Here is a 15,158-nt window from a genome sequence, read left to right as displayed (position 1 = left end):
CGAGTATTCCAGGAAGCAATGATATATATACAAAACTCCCGCATCAGCTATTTTTTTCTTTCCTGCTACTTGAATGAACGTGTGTGTGTGTGTGTGTGTGTGTGTGTGTGTGTGTGTGTGTGTGTGTGTAGGAAGTATTATCTGCTTAGTCACTTATAAGCAGTCTTGCTTTGGCTGCGTTATTATCTGAGTTGTAAAAGCTGACAGCGCATTTTCCTTGTTTTCAGCTGGTAGCTGAGGCTTCCGTGGATATTTAAAGAAAGAAATTATATTCTTGTTTAAGTCGATGGTGGAATGCGAACGTTTGAGAAAGTCAACTCCTATAATTATGAGCATTGTCCTGTTAATTATTCGAAAATAATGAGTAAACGTTGTTTGTTCTGTTTTAAATTTTATCAGTGCTATTTGATTTAAACAAATATTCTTTCCCGAAATTCCCTTTACTATTGTCTAAAATGGAATTAAATTTGATCCAGGGGGCAAGGATTCAGACGGCCAGACCGAAGTCGAACATCCCGTATCAATTATTGCGTTTTGAATTCCTGATTTGGTTCTAATTGTTGAATGTTACCTGTTATTTTCGTCTTTTAGAGTGACGTTTCCTCTTCTTTCTACCAATTATTTTGATTGCTTTTCTATCACAGGAATTTCGTAAATTATGTCATTGTGCTTGCTAGTTTCTCTTTGGTCTTCATGTTTCGGATGTTTGTGGCTGTCGGCCCCCTTGCCAAGGTGCGGCCTTACACGTGTTTTGGACGCTTATAACAAATGGATTCACCGTGCGCGTTCCGGCATATCGCGCATACTAGAATTTAATCCTTCGTGGATGTGGCCTGCTGACTGTTCTGGACTTATCCCTGTTTTTTTCTTTCCGTTATTTGTGTTATTCCTCTTCCTGTATCCGTGCTGGTTTCTATAGCTCGTTTGCGCTATTACTAGTGACAATTCTGCCATTTTATTGGCCAAGGTAGATAGGTCATGTTGTGGAGGATTTTGCTCGTGGTGGGGAACGGTCTTCGGTTCTTGACTCGTATTCTGGTATTCTTGAGGATTAGGTACTGATGGTTGAGAAGTCGTTATAGATGGATTCGGTTGATATGTATTAAATTGTTGAGATGCAGGTACATAATTGTGCATTGGTTACATGACAGGTTGCATCTGTATAGAATAGGTATGGTGGTATGACTGTTGTATAGGATATATTATCTTTGGTTCAATTGGTAATACATATGATATATTCTGTGGGGTATGTATAGGATTTTGGCCATATAGCGTGTGCAGTTTTGTGATAGCTTTGCATGCTCTCTTTCTCTTAAAAGGTCACTGGCGGCTTCAAAGGTGTTCAATTTAGTCTGTAAGGCGTCTACTCTTGCAAACCTTTCTAACGCGATCTTGTTAAGAAAATCCCTTTGTAATCCCAAGGATAAATGATGGATCTTCTGCTCTTCTGACGCATCCGGTAATAGCTCCCTGATTGCTCGGAGTATACGCAAAAAATTTGAATCGAAAGACTCATCTGTTCCTTGTTGGACTTTGAATAACTCCTTTTCCGCCTTATATGATGGAATCTTCGGCCTACTTAGTGCTACTAATTTAGATTTTAAAGTTTCATAAGACAGCGTCCCGAATTGATTTTGATTTTTAAGTTGTAATACTAGATCTAATGCCGTGTCCTGCAGATATATCGGTAAAATTTCCTTCTTCTTAGCTGATGACCATGATTGCATGGTTGCCATGTGATCGAATAGCATGAAAAATCTGTCCGGGTCCTCGTGTACATGTCCCGAGTATTTCGTCAAATGAGGCATGTTAAAAGATATATTAGATGCACCCTCTCAGCTCACAGCAGCCTCACAAGGTTTCAGTTGAAGATGGGACCCCTAGTCCAGTGCGACATAGGGTGTACGAAAGGTGTACTCCTAGTCCAATGCGACCTCAGAGCAGGTGATGGTTAGTTGATCAGTTGGTCGACTGATGCCAGGTCCCTCCGTGGTTGCGCTTTTATTTGTCCTCTTCGGGTCCTTTCGTAAGGTCCGTCACCTTTCGGCTTCCTCCGGTGTCTTCCGTGTTGATTTCTCGTCTGCTTCATTGTTTGTAATCAATAACACGTGTTGTATTAACATGTGTTTCTATTACAATGTGGGGATCCTTACAATATATATATATATATATATATATATATATATATATATATATATATATATATAATTCGAAATTTCTACAGATTTGCAAGTTTCATGGTATCTATATCCGAAAAAGTGGTTTTTGAATGTACATCCATCCGTTTGTCCTATGTAAACATTTTTACTTTCGTAGAGACCATACTATTTAACGTATCTGCCTTGCCCATTAAATTTTAAAGTTCTTATGAGATTTTGTAGGGAGGAGAGGGTTCAAATTTTCTTTCTATTCTCTAAAATAAGGGTAGTTGACTGAAGGTGGAAATGAAAAATCGCGATTTTCTCGTGAACGACTCAAACGCCTTTGTTTAAATTTTACAAATCAGTATTTCATTAACAACCTTATGCTGTGGTATGAATCACTTCTCTGGTAAATTCAGAATTAAGGGTAAAGTTTTTGTAACAGTTTTGTCAAGAACGACATTTTCTTTTCTTATTTTATTATAAAGGTAACCAAAAAAGTTCCGTCGCTTTTTCATCCACCACCTTCGAACAACGATATGTCACCTAACAGGTACCTAGAAGAAGACCCATCAGCATCGACGACCTTCTGCCAACGTCCTGGAAGGCCATGGATTCCATCGCGGTAGAACTTAGTGGGCCGTGAAGAGAAGGTATCAAGTGCATGTTGCACCTCGACTAGGGATTTGAACTGGCGGCCTCTAAGGTGATTGTCGAAGGAATGGAACAGGTGATAATCGGGCGGTGCAATATCCGGGGAGTATGATGGATGCAATAGTGTTTCCAATCCAAGGCGTAGAATGGTGTCTCGGGTCAACCTAGCCACGCGGAGCTTAACGTTGTCCTGTAACAGGAGGACCTCTTTGCGATTCAGAAGTGCTGGCTCCAAAGTTTGGAGTTTTTCTTGAACACGGCTCAAATTCTGACAGTACACAGTTGCTTTGATGCTCTGACCAGCTGGTAGCAGTTCCGGATAAACGATGCTGCGAGCAGTCCACCAAACACACGTAGTATGTTGGATATACCCACACCAACAACTGACCTTTGCATTATCTCCATTCGCATTCAACTCACAGTGTGAGGACTAATTGAACATAGATCTCCACACAAAGCGAGAGAACTTTCTTGGTTATCTTTATACTAATCTGAGAAAATGACAACTCATTTGTCCTGAAAAAAATCATAAGTAGTAGTTTACTCTTGGAAGTAAATTTCATTTCGGACATTTTTCTCTAAAACTACTCAGTCGACTTTCTTTATATTTCATTAATAACCAATAATGTTGCGTGAATTATTTCTTATGAAAGTATCCACAAGGGCTTTCTTCAAACAAAGTTTCCCGATAACGTCTTTCCCGTTCTTCGTATTTCTCAGATAAATGTTTCAGTAATAACTGTAGCGTGAAGTGATACAGTGAGAAAGTTTAGTGAGACAGCCTGTACCTTTTATTTCTCTTTGTTGCTATGCATTGTTCCAGTCTTGCGCGACATTGCTCGTACATTAAATGAATCTACTCTAATAAATATTTTTACCCAACCTTGATTCAATATTTAATTCTCTTGTGTTATGACTTCTTGTTTACTTGCACTTTTAATGTTTCGACGGGAACCGGTCAAAACCCCCACAGCCAAAACACCCACACTCAAGAAATGTCAAAACGCCCACACAAACGGTCATAACCCGCACACAAATGGACAAATCTCCCAAACACACGAACGGTCATAACCCACACACTCAAGAAATGTCAAAACGCCCACACGATCGGTCATAGCCCCCACACAAATGGACAAATCTCCCAAATACACGAACGGTCATAACCCCCACAGCCAAAACCCCCACACTGGTAATCGGTCATAACCTCCAACGATCATAACTCCCACACAAATGGACAAAACAGCCACACATAGCAACGGTCACAAACCCCACATAAATGGACAAAACCACCACACAAATGGACAAAACTCCCACATGCAGAAATTGTCACAACTGCCACACAAATGGACAAAACCCCCACACAATCGGTCAAATCTCCCACACTCTGAAATGATCCTGGTTGTATGTCTTGCCCTTGTACTTTTTAATAACATTTTTATTCCACTTAAACTGATGTTGCAACTATTCTTCTTGCACTGTTTTGTAATGACAGAAACACTAAAGTGGGCGTCGTAAAGAGCCACAACAAAGACGTGCAATCACGATAATTTCAGAGTGTGGGGGATTTGTGCGATTGTGTGGGGGTTTTTGTCCATTTGTGTGGCAGTTGTGACAATTTCTGCATGTAGGAGTTTTGTCCATTTGTGTGGGGGTTTTGTCCATTTATGTGGGGATTGTGACCGTTGCTATGTGAGGGAGTTTTGTCCATTTGTGTGGGGGTTTTGACCGATTTTGTGGGCGTTTTGACATTTCTTGAGTGTGGGGGTTTTGACCGTTCGTGCGTTTGGGAGATTTGTCCATTTGTGTGGGAGTTATGACCGATCGTGTGGGCGTTTTGACATTTCTTGAGTGTGGGGGTTTTGGCTGTGGGGGTTTTGACCGTTCGTGCGTTTGGGGGATTTGTCCGTTTGTGTGGGAGTTATGACCGATCGTGTGGGCGTTTTGACATTTCTTGAGTGTGGGGGTTTTGACCTAGACCCGTTTCGACGGGCGGTATCTCCGAAATGAGGCATTTGTGCACCCATAATTGGGATTTTCCTTCTTTCCTCTTTCTTTCTTCATGTTTTCATGTGAGGAATAGTTTCCTAGAGATTGTCGGCGTTGTTTCCGAATGCACATACTGTTATAAATAGAGACCGGATGTTAGGCAAAATGCCTAGTTTTTAATATTAAAGATATGATCAAAAATATCGTTTTAACGTTTATATGGGGGGTTATAGTTTCAATTTAAGCCAATTTTATTTTGCCCCTTCCTGCCTAAATAATTGTTTTAGTGCTTAATGTTGCCTATTCTATGTATTTTTCTTCAAAATAATTCTTTATTGGGGAAACTATATATCATTTACTATTTCAAGAAAGGATTCTGATTCTTCCGAGAAATATGTGTTGTTTGTAATGATAAGATGTCGTAAAACTTTGGAATGCTATGTGTACTCATAAAGTGCTGTAAAACGTTGGATTGCTGTGTGTATTGATAAGTGTATAAAATTTGGACTGTTATATGTAGTGATAAAGTGCTTTAGAGAATGTATTTACCAAATATACATACAATATATGTCAAGCTTCGTTTTTATACGTACATACAGTAAAAGAAGATATTAAGAAACAGGTATGTTTCTATATTCTTTGAACATTATCTATGACTTGAATTTATTTTTAATTGTATTGAGTATTTATCTTCATTATTTCGAGTTACATTTTAGTGCCTATTTTTAAATTTTAAGTGTCTATTTGCCTGCTTATTTTCCAGGTTTTTAATGCCTATGCATCCGGTCTGTAGTTGTAAATATTACTAAGTAATTCTCGATTTTTATTATAATCAACAGCTGAAGCAGCTTTCTCCGAGCAGTCTGAATTGCGTAACAGAAGGCATACGAGAATATGTGAAAATGATGTTGAATGTGACTCCAGAGTTGAGACCAGATGCACATCAGTTTACGAAGGTATGCACTCAGTTGTATTGGTTTCGTAGAATATAAATTTCTTTAAAAATGAATTTCATTAGTTACTACTCTATATAAGCAGAATACGTTTTGATGTATTTTTAGCTCAGCAGTTAGTAAAATAGATTTCATAACTAGCATTTTAACAGTCAGAATATTCACATTAAGTTGTTGGTGTAAGTCACTTGAAGAAATGTCTTTTAAAGGTTTGAGTTTATTTAATCATATTAATATTAAATATATAGATAAACATTAGCTAAAATGCCCGTTCTTCGCATGAGGAGAATAGATTTCTTGATAATTTACTGCCGAAAAAAATTGCAACACCTGTAATGCATTAGGGATATCGATGTCCCTCCACTCTTATGTCCTATGGTGGTAGTGGAGTAGATGATTAACTTTGTAACTGTTTCGGCCAACAGATGGCAGCGCCACAGATTCACATTGGCGCCATCTGTGTCGATTCTGTGTTGTGAATTAGCAGAAACAGAAGGTAAGCAGATAAGTTAATGTGACTCAAAACAGTAAACACAAGCAAAACAACATGCCACGACGACACAATCGTGCTCCATTCAGTCAAATGACCGACTTCGAACGAGGTCGTATTGTGGGCCTTCGAGATGTTGGTTGGTCCTTTCGTCGAATCGGCCATCACGTTGGCCGTGATGCATCTGGGTGTGAAGCGGTGGATATTAACTAACTTCCATATCCACAGAGAAGGTTCAGGATGACCTTTTAGCGCGGGCGGGCGCGGTGAGCGCAGCATTGGTAGACCGCACAGCTGCCACTTCCAACATCCGAGCAAATGTGGCTCCTGGAGTGTCCACACGCACTATTAAGAACTGATTGCTAGCGCCAGGACTTCGGGCATACACATGAATTGCCCGTCTACCACTGCTGCCACATCATCGCCGTACATGGCTGGCCTGGTGTGAGCAAAGGAGTACCTGGAGGGCGGAATGATGTTCCATTGTGTACAGTGATGAAAGCAGATTCTGCCTGTATGCAAGTAATGTTAGACTGCAAGTGTGACGTCGACTGGAGAGCGTCAGCTCCTACAGTGCGTTTGTGAAAAACAACTTGACCCCCATTCTAGGTGTTATGGCGTGGCGTGCAATCAACTACAACTCCCGTTTGCCTTTAGTGTTTGTGCATGGAATATTGACAAGCGCCTCTTGTGTGCAACATGTGGCGGAACCTGTTCTAATGCCTTTCTCGCGACGGGAGGGTCATGTGCTGTTTCAGCAAGGTAATGGCCGCCATCATACTACCCGTGCAACAGAACATGCTCTGCAAGGTGTGCCTGGCCAGCAGCTCGCGAGACTTACCTCCTGTGTAATATGTATGGGACATCATGGGTCAATAACTGATAACTTTCCACGTCCACCTACAAATGTTGCTTATTTGCGCAACTAAGTCGAGCAGGCATGGCAGAATGTAACGCAAGACTGTATTCGTCATCTCAATGATTGAATGCATGCAAGACTCCGTGCCTGCACTGTTGTCCATGGAGGCTGCGCACAGTAGTGGTGTGGCAGTCGCAGTGTAATAATATAGGTGTGGTTTCCAAACCATTGTACATATGGAGCGCATGTTGTAATTATTTCATACCCTTACTGTGTACTGTCTGTGTAATAAATGTGGTTTAGATTAAAAAACACTTTCATGGTGTTGCAATTTTGGTTTACGGCAGTATATTTGAATTCCCTTTCGCTTAGGATACGTATTTCAGTGCAAGTGCAATGAAAAAATACAGAAGCTACTCTAATTTTGGCATAAATTAAGACTCACCTACTCCCACAGAGTACACTCTGTAATCATATTCATGATTAAGAAACCCAACTTGAGGTGGATATGATGTTCCAAAAGTCATTTCAAACGGATCTGCTGTTTTCGCGACCCCGAAAACTATAAATTCGACTCTTAGTCTGTCATTTTTAACATTTTATCTTTCACCCTTTCCTTGCATTTCTCCTCCTCCCTGACCCTCTGCCGACGGGCTGAACTTGGACTTAAGTGGCATTGGAACTGCCACTATTCATTTCAGCGACTCCGAATACTATGGATTACACATTAATATCGGTCGTTTTGGATTATTTTTACAAGTCACCCCTTTCAACTTCTACCCATTAGTTTGTTACATGTTACTCCCAGATTCTAAGTCATATCTCTACTAAGTTTGATTAAAATTGCTTCGGCGTTGCTCGTGTAAATTCCCAATCCAGTTTACATGACTGTTCTTACCTGAACTTGGTCTTAAATGTCATCGGGATTGTCACCTAAGAGCATAGCGACCCCGGAAACTATGGATTCAACGCTAATCTCAATCAATAAGATATTTTATTTTTCACTCCTTCTCGCCCACCACTCATATCGGGGTGGAACTTGGACTTAAACGCTATCGAGATTGTAACTATTCATCTCATAGAACCGGGAAATACGGTTTCGACACAATATTGGTCGTTTTCGATTATTTTTACACTATTCCCCCCTCCTCAGGAGCGCTGATGGCGCTGAACTTGAACAGCATCGGAATTTCAGCATTCATCTCAGCACCCCGAAAACTGTGAATTCGACACTAATATTAGTCACTTTCAATTATATATCATCCTTTCACTCCTTGTAGGTGTGCTAGGGTGGTCTTACCCCATAGTATTCTTTTCCCGATTGTAAATAATGGTTTACCAAGCTTAGCTAAAATTACTCCAAGCTAATGTGTATCACGTTTGATTAAAATTGGTCCAGAAACTCCACAGTTATACTGCAACATACATACACTTTTAAATATGTATATTAGTATTAGTAGCTGCAAGTTTTCTCTCTTACATTGTGTTTTGTGCTTTGAAAGTGCTTGCTAACTTGTTTTACATTATACTTATATGATCCTACAGCTCTTTCTACTATTTTTTATTTTTTGTTCTAAATAAAAATATACTTGCATTTCAAAAAAAGAAAAATCATCTTTCCATATCGACTTTTCTACAGATTTCATTTTTTGAGGATGTTGGAGTGAAGACGTTGAACTATTTGGATTCTTTGTTTCAATGGGATAATCTGCAGAAATCTCAGTTCTACAAAGGTCTTCCTCAAATTATCCCAAAGATGCCTCATCGAGTGGCTTTGTACAGGTAATTTAATTTTGCGTGTTCGAGAAAGAAAAACATTTGTGAAATATGTGTATTTGTAGGACATAAATATGTGTTTGTTTTGTATATCAAAGTGAGGCAGTATAGTTCTTACCTTAATGTAGCGATTACCATACTTGATAACGAATTTTCTAGGTGGGTTATTTGCGTATTGATTTCAATCAAGTTACTTTTTTTTCCAGGATATTACCATGCTTAGTAAAGGAGTTTGTTAACCCAACCATGGTTCCCTTTGTTTTACCAAATGTTCTTTTAATTGCCGAGAACTGTACGAAAGAGGAATTCTGTCAGCACGTATTATCAGACTTGAAACCAGTCATGAAAATGCAAGAACCAATACAAGTAAGTATCCTATTTAAAAAGAAATGGAATATAAAAAAAGTATACTCATATTCACGAGGCCTGGTAAGAGTTCCCTCGTAACCAAATTTTCAACTTCCTCGCCTTCTGTGGTGGAGATTTGGAATTTATTCATGTGAAAGCAATTGCTGCTATTTATTTCCCGATTATTGAATATTGTTCACCTGGCTGTACCTACTAATCTATCTCACATTGACTCCGTTTTAAACTTTTTTTTTTTTTTGTGTGTGTGTGTGTGTGCCATAGTTGGATTTAGAATTCATAAGTTACGTGATCACTCGAAAGAGGAACTAATGTCTTTAATGAACTTATGTACCCCTGAAAAACGACGTCGTGTAGCTGATTTACTTTACCTTACTAGTAAAAGAATTACAACACATTTTCAACAGATTTCAACATACTACTGAACAAAGCTTTAGAAATCAACTGAAGGGAATATTGTAAATTTAGAACTGAACTTTCTTTTACTTATTTATTTTGTTCTCTTTATATTTGTGTTTTCAATGTTGATGTTCAGTTTCAGCCAAATGGCCTTGTGCTATATGAAACTTAGTGAATAAATAAATAAATTTCTCTCGTTGCTGAAAAGGTATGATAAACTCTAAACGATCCAACAAGCAATTGTATCAAATATAAAGAATATATATTTTAATTTCTCGTATTTTGAACTCAAAGCAATGTATTGAACTTATACAGAGTGTAACTTAATTGATATAGCAAACGTAGGTAATTCATGACATCGAGATAAGCAATAAAGATCCTATGAATATGTAACATATTGGGTATAGTGACAGAGTTAGCAAAGGCCGAAACTATGGGAACAGTAAGTTCGAAGCGGTAGATATCGAAAACCAATAAGCTTAGAGATGGCGGTCTAGAAAGTCTAGAGGTGACGCTGGTGTTCGATACGTGGTTCCTTGGTTCACACACACACGGTTGGCGCTTGTGCCCAAGACGCTACAGTACAGGAGTGCAGTCACTGTGCTGAGAGGACAATGCTCGAGTAAAACGTGGTGCGTTATTCAAACCGCGAACAGACTGACATTGCTATTCATGTACGGTCGTGCAGATGGCAGTGGGCGTGAAGCAGCACGACTCTTATCAGGAGCGTTTTTCTAACAGATGCCAACCGTCATGCAGGATGTTCGTAGCAATTTATCGGCGCATGTGTGAAACCTGGACCGTCCTACCTGCCCATGTGGATGCTGGTCGACCCCGTCGGCACCTGTTACGGATAAACGTGTGTTAAAAGTTGTGGACAATGAGCTAAGTATGAGTACAAGGGAACTTGGCCGTGAAATGTATGTTAGCCACATGACTGTGTGGCGTGCGTTACATGAAAATTCCTTATACCCATACCACCTACAGAGAGTACAAGGACTGACAGAAGCGGATTTCCAACCACGTGAAGCATTCTGCCAGTGGTTCATTCAACAGACACTACCATCATGCTGTTTCAGGCATCCGTACTGTTCACTGACGATGCCATGTTTGAAAGGGATAGTATCGTCAACATGCATAACACACACACGTGGGCAGTTGCAGATTCCCATCGTACGGTTGTCACTTGTCATCAGCACGAATTTGAACTCAGTGTATGGTGTGGTATTGTTCATGATCAACTGATCGGCCCATACATGCTACCTCGAAGACTGAATAGAGCACGTATTTGCCCTTTTTGCAGGATACATACACTGCCCGAATTACTGGGAAATGTTGCTCTAGCGATTTGCTGCAACATGGGTACGTGCATGATGGGGCTCCCGCGCATTTCAATGTTAATATCTGAATAACTTCCCAAGATGTTGGATCGGGCGTGGCGGTCCAGTGCATTGGCCTGTCCGGCCTCTGGACGAGTTGAGTATCCACTAGATTTTTATCTGTGGGGGACACATGAAAAGTGTGTATGCTAGTCCTGTCAACGACTTCGATCAGCGAATCCATAACGCCTGTGCCTGTGCAACTGTTCACCGTAACCCAGGTATCGTCGAACGTGTTCGCCAATTCATGATCCGGCGTTGTAATCCATGCATTGCTGTCCATAGCGGACACTTTGAACATATTCAGTGATGTGCTAGACAAACATACGTTTGTGTCTCTGCATGTGGATATCTACAGCTTCGAACTTTCTGTTCCATCTGCCCCCGCTAACTCTGCCAATATCTTCAATATACTATATGTTCATAGGATTTTTTTTTTTTTTTTTTGGCTTTATCTTAGTGTCAGGAATTACCTCCCGACGATTGTTACATTAATTAAGTTACACCTTATATATAATTACATCATTTATACGTATAATGTACTAATATTATTAGTATTTCTCGGAAGGGATGGTTTCTGGATCGGCGTTTTGTATTGCTGGACGCGGATTAAAGTGGTTTCTAATTACAAGCAAGAAATATTTTGTTAAAAGTGCCGTTAACTTTTTCTTTTTTTAACATTGAATATTATAAAAAGAAGGTAAAGTTTAAATAATCATCAAAATTTTCACCGTAGACGGTCTCCTTAAGTATGCAATAAAATCTTATTTTCTTTATTTTTAATTAATATTGCTTAACATGCGTCCTTCTAATACAAAAAAGAAGTAAAAACAACGCTTGGATAAGTTATTGAATACTCTCTAAGTGAAAATTACATGCTTCTTTAATGACATCAGACTGTATCTTAGAAGGTTGAATATGTGTGGAAATTTGCAACAGAACTTTGGTTCAGTAGGTGTGTTATGGGAGACTAATGTATTATTAATTATTGTCATTATTATTGTTAATATTAAAAAAAATAAAATAAAAAGTAGCAAGTATTCCACTCAGTAGAAATTGAAACTGTGTAGTATTTAAGATATTAGTAACATGTGTCGTTTTAAAACAAGAATATTGAATGAATAATGTGTTCATATTTAGTTTCTCATCACTTATGATAGCCTTAGGACAATGCGCTGTAATGCAAGATGTATAAATTACGTAACAAAAATATAAATTACGTAAATTATTTGCTTTGATAGCAGTTAATACGTTAGAGGTTTCAATGTGTATGTAAATTTTATTCATACGATTGATCTACGATTTACAGGTTGAAAGGGTGTCTAAAGTATGCTTAGACGAGAGCAGATAAAAAAGATCAAATATGAATATTTCTTGTTAAAATCTCTTAAATCAGGAAGTAAAGAAATAAATACGCTGCTATTTGGGAAGCGTGAGAGAGCGGTTTTTGCGGCACTCAGGTAGTGCAACGTGGACAAGCGAACAGGAAACGTATGAGTAAGGTAGCAATAGAAACAGAAAGCTACATTGAAATTGTGCCTCATGATCTTGCTACGTGACTGCGACTTCTTGTAACGCGGTGCGCGTACAGAGCATATTTTGATAACGGTGATAGGTGTGTGTGTGTAGACAGTAATGACAGAGGCGTCTATATTGCCGTGATGCGTCGTCTGTGGTGGTAACTCGGCACTGGAGCACGATATATGTTGTGGATTTCTGTGCGTGGACGGTGTGAGGGTGTGTGCTGAACGCTAGATTGGAATCATGCATTTCTTTTCGTCGGCTTCCATTGACCGAGAACCACAAACACCTAAGGTTCAAATGGACAGGTGAAACTGTCACTGGTGTATTAGTGGCATTCGCAGGCGGGCGAGTCCCTTTTCATTCAATTCTACAGTGATGGCCGCATACATTTTAGATGCTACCGTGGTCAGCGCAATTAGCCGTCGTAGTTCCTGAACAGCATATGAGATGGTGTGAGCTCCATTTGGTACTACATGCGATGTGTGCTGCTACGCACCGAGGGCAGTCTCACCAGTAAGAACTACATTAGGGAAGTTTCAGAGGCCAAGATCATATCCTCCGCTTTTACCAGAACATTGTCCGACCACATGAATTCTGGAATGTAGTAGCCATTGATTTTTTCTAACTTAACGTCCTACGATTATATCCATTTATGCTAAAGAAGACTTACGATTAATGGAAGTGAATTATTGTGGAAATAAATTTTGAGTGCTGTCCCACTGGAAATCGAACGAAAGGCGCAGGCGGTAGTAGCTACTAGACAAGCGAGAAGGGTTTGTACTGTACATTGTTCAACATCAGGCTCTGTGCAACGACTTCCCTGACCTACACTGTCGCCTGACATCATCCATGGAATGTACATTGAATATGATTTGTCGGCATCTTATACATAATGGTCCTTTGTCAGACATTGTCGACTTTTCGTGTGAACTTGCATTCCAGCAGTGGTAGGCATTTCATCAAGAACACTCCAACCCCTGTTTCATTCGATACTACGACGTATAGCGGTCCTGATTGCAGTATTTGGGAACAGCATGCCATGCTGAAGTATCAAGGTGGTACGTGTTCTGCTGTTCTGAAATTGTAGCAATTTCTGTATATTCATATAACAAATCTGATACAAATTTTGTTCCACTCACATGTGGCTCTTTGTATTGCAATCTTCATAAACAGCAGTGTGAACATAGAGTGATGCATCTTTATGTAGTAATAGATCTGAACTTAAGATGCTATATAATTTCTAAGAGGGAAGAATATGACTTGATAGGAATCAAATTCGGGACTCCAGTTTATCTTGTCGGTGCGCTTATCACTATACTAGTTAGTCTCTCCACGGGTGTAAGTTATGTTACAGTTCACGTAATCTAATACGGAGAGAAACACCGTTAATCCTGGCTGAACGAATTGGGAGCTACAAGGTGTCCACATTTTTAAAATTTGGGTTTTAGATAGTGAAGATGTATGATTCCTCTCTCCATCTTTTTATTTTGTGTCAGTAAGTCTCTATTATATTTGTTTCCATGGAGCAAATTATTTTTCTCTGTTTTCTTCGTGAATAATAGGAGCTCAGCACTGATAATTCAGATTGAGTATCACAAAGAGCTGATTTGGCATAAACAGTCCTTAATTACATCAAAATTAGATGGAGATATGTTAGTAAACAGTTTGGTAATTCAAAATTAGTGCAATGAAACGAGTGGCAAACACGTACTATGTTCTTTATAAATTCCTTACAGTGAATAATACTCATATTAACATGCATTATGGACTTAAATCAGAGTACATATATGAAGTAAGTCATCCTAAGTGAGTGACTGACTGATCAGTCCCCAGACCAAAGAGCTTAATCGAGAAAATTAAAATTATGACAGTGCGCAGGTTTTGTTACGTAAGATACTACTAAGAAAGGATTTTTTAAAATTCGACAGGGAAGGAGGGAAAATTGGGATGGCATTTACTATAATAAAATGTTCATCTCTACGAATCCCTGAAGGGTAGAGACATGAAATTTGGTATACGCACTTCCCATTTAAAGTAATTAAACATATATTTCAGCGTTTTTTGATATTTCCTCTAGAAGGGAAGAAAAAGGTTTGGGTTACAATTGTTACAACAAGATTACCATATCTTGAGATTCGTTAAGATCAAAAACATTAAATTTGTTATTTAAACTTTTCAGAGGAATAAAGACGTGTGTCAGCGTTTTGTGTATATATAAGGAACATTCAAATGAAACCTGGTCAGTGCATCTAACTTTGCCTTACATGTAAGGTGGCGCCATCGATTAGTAGAGAGACTGACGCGTGCGCACTGTTTGCCGTTGCATAGAGCCAGTGTGTTTTCACGCCGAATAGAAGGTGGTCACGCAAGTTATCGTCCACTACCGAACATGCAGGCGAGTAAGCAGGAACAACGAGGAGTGATTCGATTTTTGGTGGCGGAAGGAGTTGGAGGCCGTGAAATGTATCGACGGGTGAAGGCTGGTACGGTGAGTACATTGTGAGTCATGCAAGTGTTGTTGAATGGCGCAAAATATTCCCTAAGGGGCGCGAGTCACTGGAAGACGATGCTCGTCTTGGACAGGCTCATCGTGTCATCACACCGAAAATGATTGCAGAAGTGAATGCTTTA

General features: G+C 39.4%; 1 protein-coding gene across 1 annotated transcript in view; it reads left to right on the top strand.

Annotated features, from left to right (window-relative positions):
- The window catches only part of LOC145680725 (SCY1-like protein 2), a 100,495-nt gene that overhangs the window by 48,037 nt on the left and 37,300 nt on the right, over positions 1-15,158 (top strand). The window contains exons 7-9 of the mRNA XM_081751669.1: positions 5,621-5,737; positions 8,723-8,865; positions 9,066-9,225. Of these exons, the coding sequence (XP_081607795.1) occupies positions 5,621-5,737; positions 8,723-8,865; positions 9,066-9,225 (420 nt within the window). The remainder of the gene's footprint in view (positions 1-5,620; positions 5,738-8,722; positions 8,866-9,065; positions 9,226-15,158) is intronic.

The sequence above is a fragment of the Thermobia domestica genome, chromosome 3 (assembly GCF_964235325.1).
Source record: "Thermobia domestica chromosome 3, izTheDome1.hap1.1, whole genome shotgun sequence".
In the NCBI taxonomy this organism is placed as follows: Eukaryota; Metazoa; Arthropoda; class Insecta; order Zygentoma; family Lepismatidae; genus Thermobia; species Thermobia domestica.
The sequence above is the reverse complement of the archived record's forward strand: the minus strand, read 5'-3'. Positions and strand labels throughout refer to the sequence as shown.